Source organism: Balaenoptera borealis, assembly GCF_965194805.1.
Source record: "Balaenoptera borealis genome assembly, chromosome: 13".
NCBI lineage: Eukaryota > Metazoa > Chordata > Mammalia > Artiodactyla > Balaenopteridae > Balaenoptera > Balaenoptera borealis.
In genome coordinates, this window is record NC_138870.1 from 60,271,585 (window position 1) to 60,291,068 (window position 19,484).

General features: G+C 39.3%; 1 protein-coding gene across 3 annotated transcripts in view; it reads left to right on the forward strand.

Moving 5' to 3' along the window:
• Positions 1 to 19,484, forward strand: part of LGR5 (leucine rich repeat containing G protein-coupled receptor 5) — a 121,640-nt gene that overhangs the window by 70,354 nt on the left and 31,802 nt on the right. For all 3 annotated transcript variants that reach the window (XM_082351572.1, XM_082351573.1, XM_082351574.1), the window contains 2 exons: positions 2,554 to 2,625; positions 10,009 to 10,080. In XM_082351572.1, the coding sequence (XP_082207698.1) occupies positions 2,554 to 2,625; positions 10,009 to 10,080 (144 nt within the window). The remainder of the gene's footprint in view (positions 1 to 2,553; positions 2,626 to 10,008; positions 10,081 to 19,484) is intronic.

A 19,484-nucleotide genomic window follows, 5' to 3' on the forward strand; every position in this document is an offset into this window, starting at 1 on the left:
TGGAACATAGTTGCCCAGAGATTTGTTAGTTCAAATCTTCACAGGAAAGGTTTGTGTGCAGTTCTCACTATTTGTGTACTCATTTATATAAAAGTCTTTTTTCCCTATAGTTTATATGTATTTAATTTTTTAACTGCTAAAACCATCCCACGTGGTAAAGAAATGAGGGGAAGGATGCAATGATTTCCTTAAATTGTGGTTTTGGACAATGAGATATATCTTCCACCAGCACAACAAATAACTAATAGCCCGTCATAAATTCCTTTGTTTTAAGACAAATTCCCCTGATAACACAGGTCAGTGGTTATACAGATTAGTTCTGAATAGTCTGCGGCTCTGAAAGTCCTTGACCAGAAAAGAAAAACAATTCATGTGAAGTGAGCTATGATTCAGGAAATGTAACAGAAAGGTATTTACCCTAACAATAATTTAAACTAATAAAATAAATAAATAGAATGTTTTTACTTTCTCCTTTTCATTTCCAAAGTCAATGACTCAGAAACCATCAAGCTACTCGATCACATGGCAGCAGTAAGAGTCGATAAGCCCCCATTTTCAGGCGAGGTTCTAGAACTCAAAAAATGTACTGTTGAAGTCATGACTATGAACAGGATAGTTAAGGACATTTTGGCTGAAATAACAGTTCCTGGTCAGTTTAGTCTGATCAGTTAAGCCACCTGTGATCATCAACCAAGTCTGAGTCTGTCTTAATTCAATAAGCAACTCTTTTATAGCACGGTCTTATGCAAACCATGTCCTTCAGTTTACGTATAGTACTTTGGATAACTAATCAAATGCATGTGGTTTATATAGAATATAACCATAAATATGAAATGTTGGCTACCTACGTTTCACCTTGACACAAATGGTTTGCCAGGTGGGATTTTTCTTCTTCTCCACCATATTCCACCACTTACCTCCTCCACCACAACTGTTACACCAGCAGCTCCTGTTTGAACTGCTCCAGTCGCCTCCTGTGCTTCCACTTTTGCCCCCCAAAGTCTATTCCCCCTTTAAAAGGGTCCTGTCAGGGACTTCCCTGGTGGCACAGTGGTTAAGAATCCGCCTGCCAACTCAGGGGACACAGGTTTGAGCCCTGGTCCGGGAAGATCCCACATGCCGCAGAGCAACGAAGCTTGTGCACCACAACTACTGAGCCCGCGAGCCACAACTACTGAAGCCAGCATGCCTAGACCCCGTGCTCCGCAACAAGAGAAGCCACTGCAATGAGAAGCCCACACACCACAACGAAGAGTAGCCCCTGCTCACCACAACTAAAGAAAGCCCACGCACAGCAGTGAAGACCCAACGCAGCCAAAAATAAATAAATGAATAGATAAATAAATAAATTTTTTTTAAAAACAAAAGGGTCCTGTCAGAAGGACCCTTTTAAAACACAGAACTGATCACATCACTCCCCTGCTCGAAGTCCCTACTGTGGCCTCCAGAGCCCTGTGTAGAGTGACTCTGGACACTGCTCCAACCTCACCTGCTGTCACTCTCCCCTTGGTCATTCCACTCCAGCCATGTTGGTCTTCTTGCAGTTTCTGGACCACGCCAGGCACACTCCCCCCTCAGGCCTTTTGTACCACTGTTCCTTTCACATAGGTCCCTGCATGGCTCAGTCCTCTGCTGAAATGCCCTCTCAGCAGAGAGGTTTCCCCCACCATCAACCGTCGTACCTGTAAATAACTGCCCATTGCCCTCACAACCACCGCCCATGGCTCCCTCTCTATTCCCTTGCCTACTTTTTGTATAAAAAAAATTTTTTAAAGGACAGTTTTATTTTTTTAATTTTTTTTAATATTGGAGTATAGCTGATTTACAATGTTGTGTTAGTTTCAGGTGTACAGCAAAATGATTCAGTTATACATATACGTATATCCATTCTCTTTCAGATTCTTTTCCGCTATAGGTTATTACAGAATATTGAGTAGAGTTCCCTGTGCTATACAGTAGATCCGTGTTGGTTATCTATTTTATATATAGTAGTGTGTATGTGTTAATCCCAAATTCCTCATTTATCCCTACCCCCCACCTTTCCCCTTTGGTAACCATAAGTTTGTTTTCTATGTTTGTGAGTCTGTTTCTGTTTTGAACAGTATGGAGTTTCCTTAAAAAACTAAAAATAGAACTACCATATGATCCAGCAATTCTACTCCTTGGCATATATCCGGAGAAAACCATAATTCGAAAAGATACATGCACCCCAGTGTTCATTGCAGCACTATATACAATAGCCAAGACATGAAAGCAACCTAAATGTCCATCAACAGATGAACGGATAGAGAGTTTTATATACATAGTGTAAGCTATTAAGTGATTTATTGTAAAATAGGTAATTTATTATATTTCTTCTTAGACCCTTCTTTTGCCAGCTTTTTGATTAGAGATTTAAAGAAATTTTTTGCAAAATATAACAAAACAAGGTTCTTTAGAGTTGCTTTTGGCATTCGTGGTCTGCACATAATTGTATTGCATTTTTAACAACTAAATGAATTCCACATGAAGAGAGCTATGCTTACTCTCTCTCCTCTCCCTTGAAACCCGCAGACGTCTTGCCGGAAACGCTTTGACATACATTCCCAAGGGAGCATTTGCTGGCCTTTACAGTCTTAAAGTTCTGTAAGTAAACCGGGTATTGTTTGTTATAATTCTGATGTTAGTGTCAAGTGGATGCTAATTAACTTGTAAAGATTGAGTTCCTCCAATAAACTATTTAGAGTCATGGGATAATTCATCTAAATTCCAGTCTGCCTTCCTTGATATCATAGAAACATGTGATACCTGTCTGGATTTGTGGGTGAAAAAACTTCATCTCTCCTTTTCTAACCTTAATGTCAAAACTTTGTTTGCCCCTAAATAACCAACTTATCAATTCAAACTTGTGAAAGCGTATTTCCCTTTCCTTTTGTGCTGTGAAGTTGGGGGGAGTTTTTTGAGTCATTTTGATTCAAGTGAATAAATCACTATTAGGCTGACATAATGAGATCACAGCCTCAAACCATTTGCAGACTTTGTTTCCTTGTGATGCACTGAATAAGGATCAGGTAAAAAAAAAAAATCAAGTTTATGTTCCACTTGTGAATAGATGTAGAAAAGCCTAGTGCATAGTAGATACAATGAGTAGTTGTTTAATTGAGAAATGTTAATTCATTGAGACTTGTAAAAAATGGGCTTTCTTACTATTTAATGTCCAACTTCCTAATTTTCTATCAGAAAACTCATTATTACTGATACCTCCTTCTTCTAGTAACCAGTGTTTAATTTTCTTTCAGTTTATTCTTTGTAGAAAAGAAAGGGACTTTGGTAGAGAAAATAGATAACACAAGTTGAAATTCATACCAGGAAAGTTTTATCTCAGGGAAAACAACCTGATTTTATCTCCTTTGAGATAAAAGTTATAAACTCTAAAAAGGCATTTGATGTATTTCTGCTTAATAGAAATTGCATTTCATTGACCTGAGGGATACATAGGCTATTTTAAAAAGCAATTTTATTTAAATTCAATATTTTGTTAAAAGGTAAATTCAAAAGCAGAACTGTTATTTGGTCTTGGTCTACTTAGGTGATTGGGTTTGATCTCCCTACCCTTGAGTTATTTTTACTATTAGGTAGCAATATTTTTAAGTTGTCATACTTCCAAATCCTAATGTTAATCCATTATGTGGTGAAATTCTAGGCTGTAGCACCAATTCTAATGTGCCTATATTTCCACGAATCCAGCAAAATATTTGGAACCATTCAAAATGCATCACGTAAATCAAGTTTAGATGAGACACCTAAGATGTTTTCCCTGTGTCGAGATAGGTACCACTAAGTATTTTGGAAACTTGTTAAACAAATTATATTGGAATGAATTATTTTAATTCACTGGACAAAATGTATATTGATATACTGAACTAGACTGTGTGTGTGTGTGTGTGTGTGTGCACGTGCACATGTATGCACACACACCACTCAAAGTGGCATTGAACAAATTATTGCTGGAAAGACAAAGATCAATAAGTATGGCCATGCCCTAGAAGAGCTTATAATCTAGTGGTAGATTGTGGGATCAAGATAATGTGACCAAGACAGATGAACAGATCACTCTGATTCTGTGGAACTACAGAGGTTGGGAAGAACTTTGTCCAGTCTGATGGTTCAAATTCGACTTCCTAGGAGAGATGTTTCTCCAAAGAGTTGACCTAGAAGCCAAACCTTGAACCAACCATCCACATAAGGTAGCCGACTGAGGGGACACTATACATAGAGACACAGAGGCAGGAGGAACCTGGGATGAACAGACAGCCCTACGCAGGTGGTACTTGAGCATTCAGGAGAAGGTGGAGATTATCTGGAGAAGAGCCTGGAGAGAGAGAAAAGGTCCTGGTCACCGGGATCCTGTATGTCATGTCAAAAAAGCATAGACATTATTATGTCCTAAGCATGATGAGAAGCCAAGAAAAAGATGTAAGCAACAAAACGACACTTTCAGACTGCACTTCAGCTGGATCATTATCAATGTGAGGGGGATTCAAAAGGAGCAAGAGCCCTGCCAGGAGTAGTATTCACTCTTCTCTTTATTTTCCTGACTTAAAGACTAGTATTCAATGAGCAAATCCAATTGTCAAATATTTGGAAAGTATTTAGTGTTAGAGCAATGCTTCTCAACCATGGTCATCACGCCTGCCACAGAATGTTCTGGAAATTTGTGGAGGCATCTTTGGTTTTCCAGGTGATTGGCATGTAGTAACTTGTCCTGTGATAAGCTGCTCAGCCCAGCATAAAGAATCCCCCTGCATCCCTCTTGACTTCTGACTGTCCCTCCACACCAAACTTCAATCAATAATACTTTCATACGTAATCATACTGAAAGGTTTTACATGAAGTTCTGCATAAGCCTAGTAATCTGTACAGGAAAAATTAAACGGTATAAATATAGTCTCTCAAAATCACTGACTAGTTAACGCAGATTGTGCATCCTGTGATTTCTACCCACATATTTATTTGAAAATGATATTAGTGCAGTAGAAGAATTCCCTCAGAAACCACAAAACAAATTAAAGCTATGTAACTGTGAAGTTGTAAAATGTCTTCTTAAAAATAACTATCATTAAATTAGCAGAGAAACATGAAACACAGGGCTCTCATTGAATCTCATTAACAAAGTCTGCTTTATAAATATTTCGTATATGGTCTTTTAAAATGTTGGGAGCACAATCATACAAAATCTGTGCTGAGATAAGTATATAATGATTTATTTATTTGGGGGTAGCCTGTTGCATTTTTAATATTACTCTTCCACTATCCGGCAGGGTCTACCACCCAACTTCTATGCATGTGGTATCATGACTATTTCTTTTTCCAGTTTAGCCTCAATTCCCTGTTACCTATGGCAGGATGTGCTCCCAAGGGCCTCTTGAAGTACTGGAGAACAGATGATCACCTCAGCATGCAATGGAACTTTGAGATAGGATGGATGTTCTCTGTGGTATTTCAGTCCTATCTCGTAAAAGAGAGAGAATTATTTTGACATCACTCTTATCTATAAGGAACACTCATTTGTGAGAATGTAACACTTTCTTATTTTCTCCACTGCAACATCTATAATATGTCTTGGTATGTTATCTTTGTTTTAATAAAAGTTATTTCCTTCTTTCCCATAAAACATTACATAAAATAAGTATAATCTGTTATATGTCTTAACTGTAGATCTTATTCTAGTATCCATTTAGACCTCTACTCTCATTTCCCTGTTCTTGCACAGAATAACTTCTGATAATGTTACTTTTCTCATTATTCATGAAAAGTGGAGGCAAACATCTGACTCTTTCATAGAAATACCTCCTAGGATAGTCATATCTGAGCATCACATATATAATAGTACATATATCCCTTTATTATAAATTACCTTTATTTCTCCTTTGTCATACAGTTAGGGCAGTACACTATGTTGATTTTTTTTCTTTAAAATGATGTGTGTAAATGGCTACATTTTTATGAATTTTATCTTAATATAATGGATGAAGCATTACAAAATATTTGGTATTAAAGGGAGAATTGGGTCCAATAGGGTTGAGAACCACAGTGCTAGAGGTAAAATGCTGAACAAGACAGGCCTGGTCCTACCATTGTGGAAAGTGACTCAAATGTTTTATAAAGTGCAAAAGTCATTGGAAGAAAGAAATAACTGACTATATTGTCGCATGGTGAGAAAGATAATATACAAGTAATATTCATCTGGGACCCTGATCATATAAGGAGGGTAAGAAAGGCATCTGGTAAAAGAAGAGAAAGATAAGCGTAATCCAGTCCTAGAAGATGGGAAATGAAGATAGCAACAGCCCTCCTTGGTGAGGACTGTTTTATATCAGAAATCTTGTTACTGTGAGCTCTGGAAGATCACTAAAATTTAAGATGATTATCCCTGTAAATACTGGCCTTCATAAAAATTAGTTACTGGCTTAGTGTTGCAAAATACCCAGTCCCATGGAATTCTGAGCCAGGCTATCCTCAACTAAGGTTCATTTTCTTGTGTAGGCCATTCAGTCGAGGAATGGCTTATCCTCTTGCCACCAACACCAGAACCAAAGCCACATGGAGGTATTGGATAAAACTAACCATAGGAAAGTCACAACTAAAATTCTCTCCTTCCCAGAAAAGAGCCTGGATAGCTACTTGATATCTAAACACAGGACAAGTAGGCAGAGGAAATACCTAAGGATCAAGCCATTGTTACACAGTCCTCTTTCAATGTATAATTTCCTCTCACCTGCTTCACTGTACCTGTACTTGACCTTATTTAGTCCTGTTGGCCAAAAAAAAAAAAAGACAACCAAAAAATGTATTGTTAAAGTAGCTTGGGGACACTGTATGTAATTGTGAATATTTTACAGTTTTAAAGCTCCTCAGGGAAAGAAATTAAGAAATTATGAAGTCATCCTTTGCCTCTAGAGATAGTGTTTCATTTTCTTTTCTCACCCATATGTGAATGATAAAAATGAAGTTGTAAGTGCCTAACCCATATTCAGTTCGTGGTACACTCTGCTTGTATTTGCTGCATTGAATAAAGGATTATTTATAAAAGAAATCTGCAACCATGTTGTGAATGCTCGGTTTTAATTGCACTCCATAGTGCTATAAATCCTTTAATTGTTTTGTTTCCTACTGGAATATCTTAAACAAAAACAGGATTTTCTAATTAGCTCACTGGAGACCTATAAGGTTATAATGGAGATAATTTGCTCTTGTTTTGTCACTTGAAAGTAATTAAAAGTTCTTTATTTAAGGAGAGATCAGGACTTAAGTGATTTTCTTTAATTATATTTTTGGTATTTAACTGGTAGAAGTGGTTGAAAATTAAATTGCTGGGAGGTAGCTCAGGGGTAGCTTTAAAAGGTATCATTAGTAAAGCTTGTTTAAGTTCCATTTTCTGCAGGTAGATATATAGAACTACTGAGAAACTTTGCAACTATTCAATGAAGAAAAGCCATTTAAATATCTCTTATCCTCTACTCCAGTTTTCCAATATTCTAGAAAGACCACGTTATAAGAGTTTCACTGTCTGGTTAGCAAAGCATAGGAGGACAATTCGATACACACTTTGAGCCAGTAATATATTACCTACAAAGTTTACACATCAATTAAGTCTATTATCTGTATCTTATCATTTAAATTTATCACACAATTAGTGAGTGACTGAAAACATTTCTGTCAAGTTAAAATTATATCATATATTAAAACTGCTTGGAAAGGTATAAAATAACATATAAATGTAAACTTTTAATATTTAGGTAAATTATGCAAAATACGGCATTCAAGCTACAATTTTCCCAATTACCTAACCAGTAATTGAAGTGTGAAGTCTCTCTAAATCTTCACTTTGTTCATAAGGAACTAATATATTTTGAGACGTTTGATTTATGAAATGTTAATTGAATCCAAGTTTAAAATAATGAAATTACTTGTTTAAAACTGTTGGATTACAAGTGACAGAATTATGATCCTTAGAAAACAGAATCTCAGCCATGGTGGGAAGAGCATAAATTTTATGATCTCCAAATATTTTTCACGTCTTATTTGATATGAGCTCATATTTGCATCTATGAAAGTATAATAAATGCCTTCATATTGTAATCTGCAAACAACTTATCAATCAGATGATATTATTCTATTCCCATCACAAAGATAAAAGACCAATGGTCAAGAAGGGTAAATGGTTTGCTTGCCAAGACTCAAAACTTAGACATTATCTCCAATCTCAATGTAGCCTCAAGTTCAGGTGAAAATATTCTTAGAAATACTTAGCAGAGCATAGGGTGGTTCTCAGTGTGTGGTGCCTTCCCCAGCAGCACCAAGATCACCTGAGAGTTTGTTAAAAATGCAAATTCTCTGGCCCCTACCCAGATCTACTGAACCAGGAACTTTGAGCGTGAAACCCAGCAAACAGTGTTCTAACAAGTCTTCCAGTGAATTCTGATGACCCCTGAAGTTTGAGAACCACTGGCATAGAGATTTTTTTTTTTTTTGGCCGATTTTATTTTCTCATTAATTAAAATGTCACTATATCATTAGTTTTGAGAAGAGGACTTATCAATTTATACAGAAAGGGCCAACCTTTATTGAATGCTTACCAGGCAGCAGGTATTGTTCTATGTACTTTCGCTCATTAGATCGTCACAATAAGCCCTGGGGGTGGATATTATTACTGATCACTGAGACGTGGAGAGATTGAATGATTTCCCTGAGGCCATGGGGCTACTGGCAGGGAAGAGGTAGTCAGATCCGAGAACCCATGCTCTTAATCATACTGTGAAAGGCGTACAACCTGAGAATTTGTCCGATTATTCCTCAAGAGAATGCTGCAAGGGGCAGTGGAAAGTACATCAAGCTTTGGAGTCAGACATACCTGGCGTTGAATCCCAGGTAGTCATCTAATGAAAAGAGACTTCAATTGTGGAGATGAGAGAACCAGGCAAATTGTTTCTGAAAATCCAAGTATAAATTTGTGACCTAATAAGTAGAAATATTTCTTTAAAATGTCTTTTAAAAATGCTTTCCTAAAATAGTTTCCTGCCTCTGGCTTACATAGACCATGAAATACTGGCTGGGGGTTGGTGGGAGTGGCTGTGAAATTATTGCGCTATAAACATTTATGAATGAGGTAGCAAAATATAAGAAATCTAGTGGGAATTTTTCCATACTATTTCCCACGAGCAATGATATATTTTATTTCACTGTCGCCAGGTGTCTCCATTCTGTAGTCCCCATGTTCAGATCAGAACTGTTGAACCTAGGTGGGCAAAAGTGCAATTGTTCACAAGAAGCATTAATTTATATCAGAATATGATCATGCACAAGAAGGGGGAAGATCTTTAATATCCTCCTACTCTTATCCTTATTTCCATTTTGTCTAATCTAACTGTCATCACAGTGATCCTTTTAAAGCATAAATAAGATCACATCATTCCCCCCCACTTAAACCCTTCAACAAGAGTTTATCACCACATTTAAAATAAAACCTGCAAGTCCTTCATGAGATGTCCTTAGGTTGTCTCCCAATCTCTTGCTCTCAGTTACTCCTCCTCAGTCACAATGACCCTTTGCTCCTCCTTTAACAAGTCAAGCAAGCTCCGGCCTCAGGGCTTTTGCATTTGCTCTTCCGTCTTCCTCAGTAACTTTCCAGATGTTCCCATGTTTTGTTCCATGACGTCATTCTGGTCTCTACTCAAATATCACCTCCTAAGAGAGATCTTCTCTGACCACCTTTAGAATAAAATTCTCACCACTTGTTACCATCTATCCCAAATCCATGTTTTGTTTTCTGGTCATAGTACCTATCACTTGTCTCAAGTTATATACTCATTTGTTAATTTTAAATTATCTGTCACTCCTCACAGGCCAAGGTTGTGCCTGATGCTCAGCTGTTTCCCTGACACCTAGAACAGTGCCTGACACTGCTATGCCAGTTATTGTTAATTATTGCTGTCTTTAACAGTTTTTTTCATTTGTTTCAATGCGCAGTATGCTGCAGAATAATCACCTAAGACAGGTACCCACAGAAGCTCTACAGAATTTGCGAAGCCTTCAATCACTGTAAGTATAGTTGAAATTCCAACATGTTCTCAGGATCAGTTTGGGAAGGAGCACTGAAATGTCCAAATGACCATTTTAGTAAGTTCCTTGGCTGGGGACCGTACGTAAATAAGTTGCCAGTGAGAGTTTCCATTAGAGCAACTATTCTTTGCCTCCTCATTAAACAATATGTATGAGAGAGACCAGTGTTGGGGTTTGAGGTTTCAGGGCAGAGACTTAATCAGAAAACATGCAATGAAAAGCCTCTTGTATATGTTGGTATCACAGGACAAAAATCCAAGATCTTGTCCTATACCCCCCTATACAGTATTTTAGCTCCTGAATTCAAATCAGGAATAATACTTTCTCCTTTTATCTAGAAAAATGAGAGTCAAAATCTAGACCTCTTGGCATCTTCAGTTCCTTCTGTTTTTAGATTATCTGAGCTGCCCTGTAATGCAATTTTGCTGAGTCAAATAAAGGCTTAATTTTTTGAGTTCTGTATGCACACCAGGGGTCCTCAATTCAGGAAGCTAAGATCTAATGGCATCTCTTAAAGTCATACTGGGCAGGTCTACTAACCAGGAGTTCCTCACCGCCACACACAGACGTACAAACATATTCACAAACAGTCCCACAGATATACACACACATACCTCAGATTCACACACCACACACAGCAGTGGTGTTGGTGTTCCTTACTCTGAATCCACAACTTTTCCATCAGGAGTTTCCACCCTCCTCTGATTTAAAACCTCTGAATGAATAAAAATTAGTTATTCCTCACACAAAGAACTTTCTTACCAGCTAGATGTTTTGGAGCTTGGGTTGTAAACAGTGGTTCACAGTGAGTATTTGGCAACACTATGCCATGAGTTCTTGATCAGTATCTGCATCTCGTCAGAATGTATAAGTGTATTGGAAATGTTGCATGATTTCCAATATCCACATGTGTGATATATGTTTTCATCTTACTTACACTGGAGGTCCTCATCTGTCAAACAAAATACTGGTTTCTGGTCTAGAATGATGAGGGAGATAAATGCATAAAAAAGGCAAATAAATATTGCAGACTCGAGTTGAACATCATTGTAAAGAATACATGGGTTAACAATTACACACAGTTTGCTTAATGTCTTTTACTGAGGTGATACAAGAGAAGGAGGAACGTGAGATCTGGAGATGCTACTTTCTTCCTTTGATCTTTTTTCTTCTTTTTAATGAAAGCAAATCTGTGCTTGAGACCATTTTAAGCTTTTTATTCCAGTCGAACAAAGTGACTTCCTAGGTTCTCACCAGCCTAGAGATAACCAAGCCCACAAGAGCCCCTTTGTGGCAGGGGACGGGTCTGCTGCGTTTTCAGGAGCTCTGTAATGACATCACAGTATCAGTCCCCCTTTGTGGCACAAGCCTTTTCCTGAAGGAAAGAACCAACCAGAGCAGCAAAACACTCTGGAGTTGGTTTGTCTGTGTCAGGGCACGGGGACTAATGGCTGAATTGAAAAACGAGATAATAGCAGTGGCCAATAGGATCTTTAAACAGCTGTGAGGCAGGCGGAAGATAGAAGGATAAGAGTTTGTAACCAAAAGCCACTATCAGCTGAAAGGAGATCACAAACAGAACACCCACAGAAGTGAACCCTTTGAGAAAGCGAAAACCATGAATCTTTTGTTCGCTCGAACTGGGTGGTGCCTCTCTGATCAAGGTGTTCAGATTTAGTTTCTTACCATCTAGATATTTACTGTTCACCAGGTGTCTCTTGCATTTGGTGTCTGGTTCACAAAAACAATGACTTTTGAAACCTTATAAATATGGGTTCCCTGTGAAAAAGCCAAGGGTTAACTTTCTAGCAGGATGCTTATCGCATCCAAACTGAGGCATCGAGATAGATCTTCAGCCCCCAGTGCACACTGGATTGTATCGGCCAGTTATGTAATGTTTGTCCGGGGTCCCTTTGCCCAGAGCACGGCAGACCATGTGAGGTGCTGAATGTTGGCAGTGTGTGTAGCTATGACACTTTGTCTCACTTACATTTTTTGTGCTACTTTGATACAAGCATTAAGATATGACTCAAAAAAACATACACTTAACCACCAACCACACAGAAACTGTATTGTACCAACCAAAGGAGTCCCCTACCCACTTTGGAGGTTTGGGCTACTGTGAGCCCTTTTAAAGTTTTACTGTTGTCCCAGATGCAAGGTGTTTAATAGTATTTCTCCTGCTTCCTTCAAGCAGTTCCAAAAATAAAAACAGTTTTGAGTCTAGTGGTCACTGCAAACGTGCATTCCTTATCCATTCATTTTGCATGCATACTTCAGCCTCCGTGCTACTTTCATATCAATACAAATAAGCAAAGAGGGTGAAACCTGTCTCATCCATGACACCTGGGAGGCTTCCGTTCAGCTACCTATCCAGCTCTTCTTGGACTACAGTCAACCCTTAGACCTCCACTTAGCCCTTTTTCTAATGGTTCCTCTTTTCTCTTTCTTGAATTCACTCTATTTTTCTCCACTTTATTCTTTTCCTTGTATTATTCATTCACTCTCTAAGAAGCACTCTGCATTCCCCAGGGGCTGGGAGCACATCACCCATATGCATGCCTGGCTTTGCAACTTCTAAAGCGGGGCTTCTCAATTCCGGCTGCAAAGAAGAATCATCTGGAGAGTCCGGAAGCCTAGGCTGCACCCCAGACCAATGAAAATCAGAACCTCTGAGTAGGAGACCCAAACATCAGTGTTTTCTAACCGGTTTAATGATATAGATAAGCGCTTCTTAAATGAAGATTGGGAAAATGAGTGTCCTAAGATGATTTGCAAATATCCTCCTGAACTCTTTTCAAACTTGAAATAATAACAAAGTCCATATTTTGCATTCCAATATAAACTAATATGAAATGAAAGTAATGGGCCTTTTTTTCAAAAAGTTGCCTTGTTTGTGCTTAATTGAAATAGCTCACATCTACCTATTAGTTCTCCTGACCATCTGGGGCAGATAAAGTTAGGAGGCCGCATGCTGTATTATCCTGCTATTCGCATGTGTCCATGGACCGACAACATGAGCACCTCCCGAGACCTGCAGAACCTTGGGCCCCATCTCTGTGTAGGTTGATCAAAAGCTTCATTTTAACAAAATCCTCAGGGGATTTATATACATGGTGCATTTGAGAATTAAAATTTTTAGTGTCTATGACATGAACAAACCAAAAATGGTCGAGAACTACTGGAATAGATCATGGGTATACTTTGCCCCACCCATACAGACTTGGCTTCATTGAATAAACTTTAAGAAACTTCATTTATATTGAAATTGGTAACCTTACTCTGAGTAAGAAATAAATTGTACTTGTATTTCAAGGGACGTAATTTTCATCGATTCCATGTAAACAGCAAATATTTTGCTTTGTTCATAATGAAAGCGCATAGGTACATTTGTGTTCTTTGAACTCTCTGCTGATGCTTACAAACTGCTCAGCCAAAGAATAAGAGGGCTTGTCCACGTGCCAGAGCCCAGTAGCCCGGAGCCTGCCCCTGTGCAATATGTACGTTAGGTTTCTGACAAGGCAATGACAGCCCAGACACCAGTTGGCCTTTTGTAATGTAATCAAATATAACTTAATTTCCTTTCTGTTTTTTGGAAAGGAATGGGAAATGTAATCAGAATTCACAGTGAATTGGATTTCACCAAAAAACTTTTGGCGTTATAGTCATTTGAGGACTAGGATCAGATTACAGTGATTTGATGGAAACTCAAAACCTAACCCTCCCATAACCTCACACCTTTGTATTCATAGTTAAGAAATCGATCTATGAAAAAACATCGTTGCTTCACTTGTTGATTGTCATTAATGATGCTCAAGCACCTCACTGTCATTAGTGGAAGTTCAAGGTGATCAAAGAGAACGACACATTCATGTTTGTCCGGTTAACCAGGTTATGACTTAATACATGTTGATTTTCATGCCAAGTCTGCACTAGCGAAACTAATTGTGGAAAATGCACAATCACAAAAATAATGAGTTGGTAAATAGAAAATGAAGGGAGAATTAGACATGTCTTTAGCATTCTCTCTATTCTGCAATTAGCTAATAATCTTCTTTAGAGTACAACACATTATTTTAAAAGCCGAGAAGAATATATAACTCCTGCCTGGAACAAGATCTGCCTGAGCATCTTATTGTGACATCAGCTTAAGGGCTACAGACACACCCCCTCCTTGGACCCTGTGAAATGTCAATAACTTCACCTCAACTCTTTTTTTTTTTTTTTTTTTAAGGACGGATGGTGAGCATGTCCCATTTTTTTTTTTTTTTTAATTTTAGCAATTTCATGTATCTTTATTTATTTTATTTATTTATGGCTTGTGTTGGGTCTTCGTTTCTGTGCGAGGGCTTTCTCTAGTTGCGGCAAGTGGGGGCCACTCTTCATCGCGGTGCGCGGGCCTCTCACTATCGCGGCCTCTCTTGTTGCAGAGCACAGGCTCCAGACGCGCAGGCTCAGTAGTTGTGGCTCACGGGCCTAGTTGCTCCGCGGCATGTGGGATCTTCCCAGACCAGGGCTCGAACCCGTGTCTCCTGCATTGGCAGGCAGACTCTCAACCACTGCGCCACCAGGGAAGCCCCTTCACTTCAACTCTTGATAGTAGGGTTTTGCTACTAATAATCCAAAAAGAGAATAAGCGGGAGGAGGAGGTGGGGAGGAAGAGGCAGTGCCGAGCAGAAAGTAAGGCAAGCCTGGAACCAGCAGCAGTTCTCCACTATTAATGTCCAGGAGCCTATTGGGTTTCAGACCCAGGATAAAGAGTGGGAAGGAAGTAACAGAAGACAAGGAGCAGAAGAAAAGAAAGCAAAGGGAGGTAACCGAGAGGATAAGATTAAAAGATCAAAAGGGCTAAAAAAAACAAAGCAATGGTTTTAGTATGAGTGACATAATTCCTTCCACTAAAATAGTGTCCAGAAAGAGAAATTTTAAGTTTATATAACAAAAATACACCATGGTCTTGGTGTGTTTTGTTTTTCACAGAAGTGCCATCATATTAGGTACATCTAGAGATAGAGGCGCACTGAGAAGTTCTAGAGGCCAAAGCTTTTGTCTGTTTCACTCTTCGGAGTTCATTTCACACACCATGTGCAAACCAGCACTCAGTGAATTGTTCTGAGAAGGAGTTTTGCCTTGTCCCCCTCCCCCCATTTAAACATTAGGAGAAAGTTATTTTCAAAGGCGAAAAAGCCCTTTTCCCACAAGAAGAGAGAACTCAAATTGGAGCACAGTCTTCAGAATCCGATGAAAAAGAAATGTGAATACTTTAAGCAAGACCCAGGCGTGAAATATTGTGACATCAGGTTATCTGCCCGTGCTATGATAAATCACAGACATGACAGTCATATCAGATAGATAACCCAAAGAGAACATGGATGGTATGGAATGAGAAGTAAAATGAACTTTTTTTAGTCTTGTAGTGTGAAATAAAGGTTAACTTTGGAAAGTAGGTTGAACTCGGGAGAAGCTAAAAGAATGACGGCTATGGGAAGGCACATTGTGAACGGGGCAAAGTGTTTCCCCCTCTTCAGGATAGATGGGGTCTTGATGACTTGTGAAAAGGCACATAAAGAAACAGTAAAAAGGCTTCCCTGATGGTGCAGTGGTTGAGAATCCGCCTGCCAATGCAGGGGACACGGGTTCGATCCCTGGTCCGGGAAGATCCCACATGCCGCGGAGCCGCTAAGCCCGCGAGCCACAACTACTGAAGCCCGCACACCTAGAGCCCCTGCTCCGCAACTAGAGAAAGCCTGCGCGCAGCAACAAAGACCCAACACAACCAAAAATAAATAAATAAATAAATTTATTTTTTTTTAAAAAAGCAGCAAAGTATAGGAACAAGACAAGGACAAAATCAAAAACACCCACGGTTATAAAAGCAGGAGCCGTCGATATTTATTGAAACTCTTACCTGCATCACCTCACTTCACCCTCGAAGAAACCTCATGAGGTGGGAGCCAAGATTTTCCCTTCCTTAGTGATGAGGAAGGAGAAAACTCAGGTTAATTGACCTTCTCAAGGTCATTTGGCTTTAATAGAGTCAGGCTAGAGGTAAGTCTGGGATAAAAATTCTGGTCTTTCTGGCTCCAAAATCTGCCAATTTTACCACTACACTATCGTGCTTCCCTGAGCGAATCCACTACAGAGAATGGGCATGCAACAGAATGCGCTAATGTGAGGGGAAGGAGCCTGACAGAAACAAATAGTACCTCTAGGTATATGATTATGGAGGTTTACAAAAAGGAGGAAAAGCAGTAATGCTTCAGGACAGAAATAAAGAAATTGAGGAAGGGAAGAGAACAATATTTATTCATGTGTGGACCAGTCAGACTTTTTCAGTGTTTCCCTGTGCATTTGGTTGTCTATTCCCTCATTACCTGGGAGATGGAACTTGTCTCCACTTTCCTGATGAGGAAACTATAGGTGAGAAAAGGGTATCTTGTTCATATTGCAAAGGTAAGAGTTGATTAGACAAAGAGAAGAGAGAAGAACTTTCCAGACAAAGGGAACTACATGTGCAAAACCTTGTAGTGATGGTGGGGGGAGAGGGGAGCTGGTACATCAAGGATCAGAAGCAAGATCAGTGTGGCCAAAGCAGGAAGCATGAGGCGGGAAAAGTGCAAGAAGAGCCTAGTGAGGCAGGTGGGGTCCAGACCCCTTGAAAGTTCTTTGGGACATGTCACGAATTTTAGTCTTTATTGTAAAAGCAGTGAGAATCCACTGGAAGATTTTGAATAGGAAAGGGCATGATTGGATCTGTGTTACTGAAATGGTCTAGGAGAGAAAGGAGAACTTTGTCAGGATGGGGGCAGTGGAGATGGAGAAAGGGAAATGGATTTGAGAAATTTTTAGATGAAATTAGCAGTATTTGGTAATGAATTGGCTACAAAGAATGAAGGAGAAAGAGGTGTGGAGGATGATTGTAAGTTCCTGGTTTATATAATCACATATTTACTGAAGCCCATCACTGAGATAAGAAACGCTGGTAGAGCATGACATTTGGGGAGATAATGAGTTTGGTCTTGAACATTTTCAAAACCAAATGTCTTGTTTAAGGAAGAACAACTCAGTAGAGATGTCACATAGGCAGCCTGAAATCCAGATCTAAATCTCAAAGAAAAGTGAAACTTAGGTTAGGTCCTTCTACCATGCATTTCCTGTTACCTAACACTTCATTGTAATGATTTGACTGACTCCCCTTTAGAAAACATGCTCTATAAACCATGTCTGCCTGGTTTACTGCTAGATCTCCAGCACCAGGTACTGTACCTGCAAAGAAAGCACCCAAGAAATACTTGTTGAACTGAACCAAAGCATCAAACTCTAAATGATGTTCTAAACAGCTGCTCAAGATCAGCTAATCTCCCCCGCTTTGATTGTAGCCTGCATTCACTGATCTCCCTGGCTCCCAACTCTTATCTCTGTACCCTGGTTTTTCCTCCCTGCCCTCCCTGATCTGAGAGTTGGGTCCCAGTGTTTCCTTGAGGGATTTTGAAGTTGATCTGTCTACAAGATTTAGCTTTCCCATTGGCTTAGCTGAGGACTCCCCACTTCAAGAATAGGGTTGAGAGAGGAGCCATAATATTGTCTCAGGCTGATGAGGTTCAGATTAGGCAGGAGTGAGAGGATGTTCCTGAACACAAGGCTCAGAGGTACTGTGGGAAGAAGCTACAAAAGGGACTTGACTGGGACACAGAAATAAGAGAAAAGTTTAGCTAGATAAGGTGGATGAGCTTTGAATATAAGAATGGAAAATTTGGATTTGAAAGGAATGGTAACATGGGAGAACTGTGGATTCCTAACGGGCACGACATAGAGCCCAGTTGTAGGGAGACTCGTCTGGCAGCAGCCTGCAGGATTAATTGAAGAGATAAGAGATCAAAAGCAGTGATGTTGCAGTGATGCAGGTGTGAAGCAGGTGTGAAGAGATAAGAGACTTAATAGGCAGTGGAAGTCGACACTCTTGGAGATGAAGATAAATGGAGAGACCTTGGTGAATGTTAGTCTGGACAGCAATGGAAGATGCAAAAATGACTCCCGGATTTCAAACCCTGGTGGTAGCTGGGAGACTAACGGTGCTCCTGACAAAAAGGAGGTCTTTGTTTTCTATGCAGAAAAATGAAGCTAAAGAAGTCAATGCTCAGGCTTCCCTGGTGGCACAGTGGTTAAGAATCCGCCTGCCAATGCAGGGGACATGGGTTCGAGCCCTGGTCCAGGAAGATCCCACATGCCACGGAGCAACTAAGCCTGTGTGCCACAACTACTGAGCCTGTACTCTAGAGCCCGTGAGCCACAACTTCTGAGCCCATGTGCCACAACTACTGAAGCCCGGGCACCTAGAGCCCGTGCTACACAACAAGACAAGCCACTGCAATGAGAAGCCCGAACACCGCAACGAAGAGTAGCCCCGCTCGCCGCAACTAGAGAAAGCCCGCACGCAGCAACAAAGACCCAGTGCAGCCAAAAATAAATAAATAAATAAATAAAATTTTTAAAAAAAGAAGTCAATGCTCACGTTACTTTGGCTGTAGATCATCTCCCTGTTAAAAAATTCACAGCCATGGTGACCTCTGAGAAACCAAGCAACTCCATGTAAATTGACTTTAAAATATATTTCTCATTGGAGTCTTGTACTTCCCAGTGATGCCAGAGAGGCAGAGGTTTGGTTCTATTAGACACTTCATCCGGCTACTAGTCGAGCCAGCTGACTAGTCTCTAAATTTTTTTTTTTTTGTAGCTAAATATATTTTTTAATCCTGAAAAAACTCCTGGTAATCATCCGAGAGAAAGAATAAATGATATGACTATTAGTTCTGACAGGAGCATATCTGACCCTTCCCAAGAAAAGTTATAATTAGAACTCCAGGGTTTGTTTTTTGGTGAAAGAAATTGACCTCAATCACCATTAGCGGATTTGTCCATCTGTAGGTAATTACAGAAACTAGAGTTGGGACTAGTCTCTAAGTTCCTACACTTCAATGAACCTATAGAGTTTCTCTCTCCCCAAGCTGCAAAGATGGAAAAAACTTTTTTACCTTTTCAGAGATAAGTCTAAAGCAATAATTTTTCTTCCTGGTTTACGTTAAGTTTACCAGTAAATAAGGTGGAGAATAGAAAGATGGAAGAAGAAATTCCCATATAAGCAATCATGGTGTTTATATGAATTCATATGCTTAGTATCTTCCTAGGTTATAGATGGGAAATTTCATTAGAAGGTGGAATCCCACATTGTCATGATTTCATAAATATTATAAAACAATACTAACAATAAAAATGACTCATATTATTAGAAGAATTCATATAAATCAACACGAATTCAATCTGTAAGAGTTCATACAGATAAAATTCTATCCCGATAGTATTATTATAATGATCTGAAAAATTCA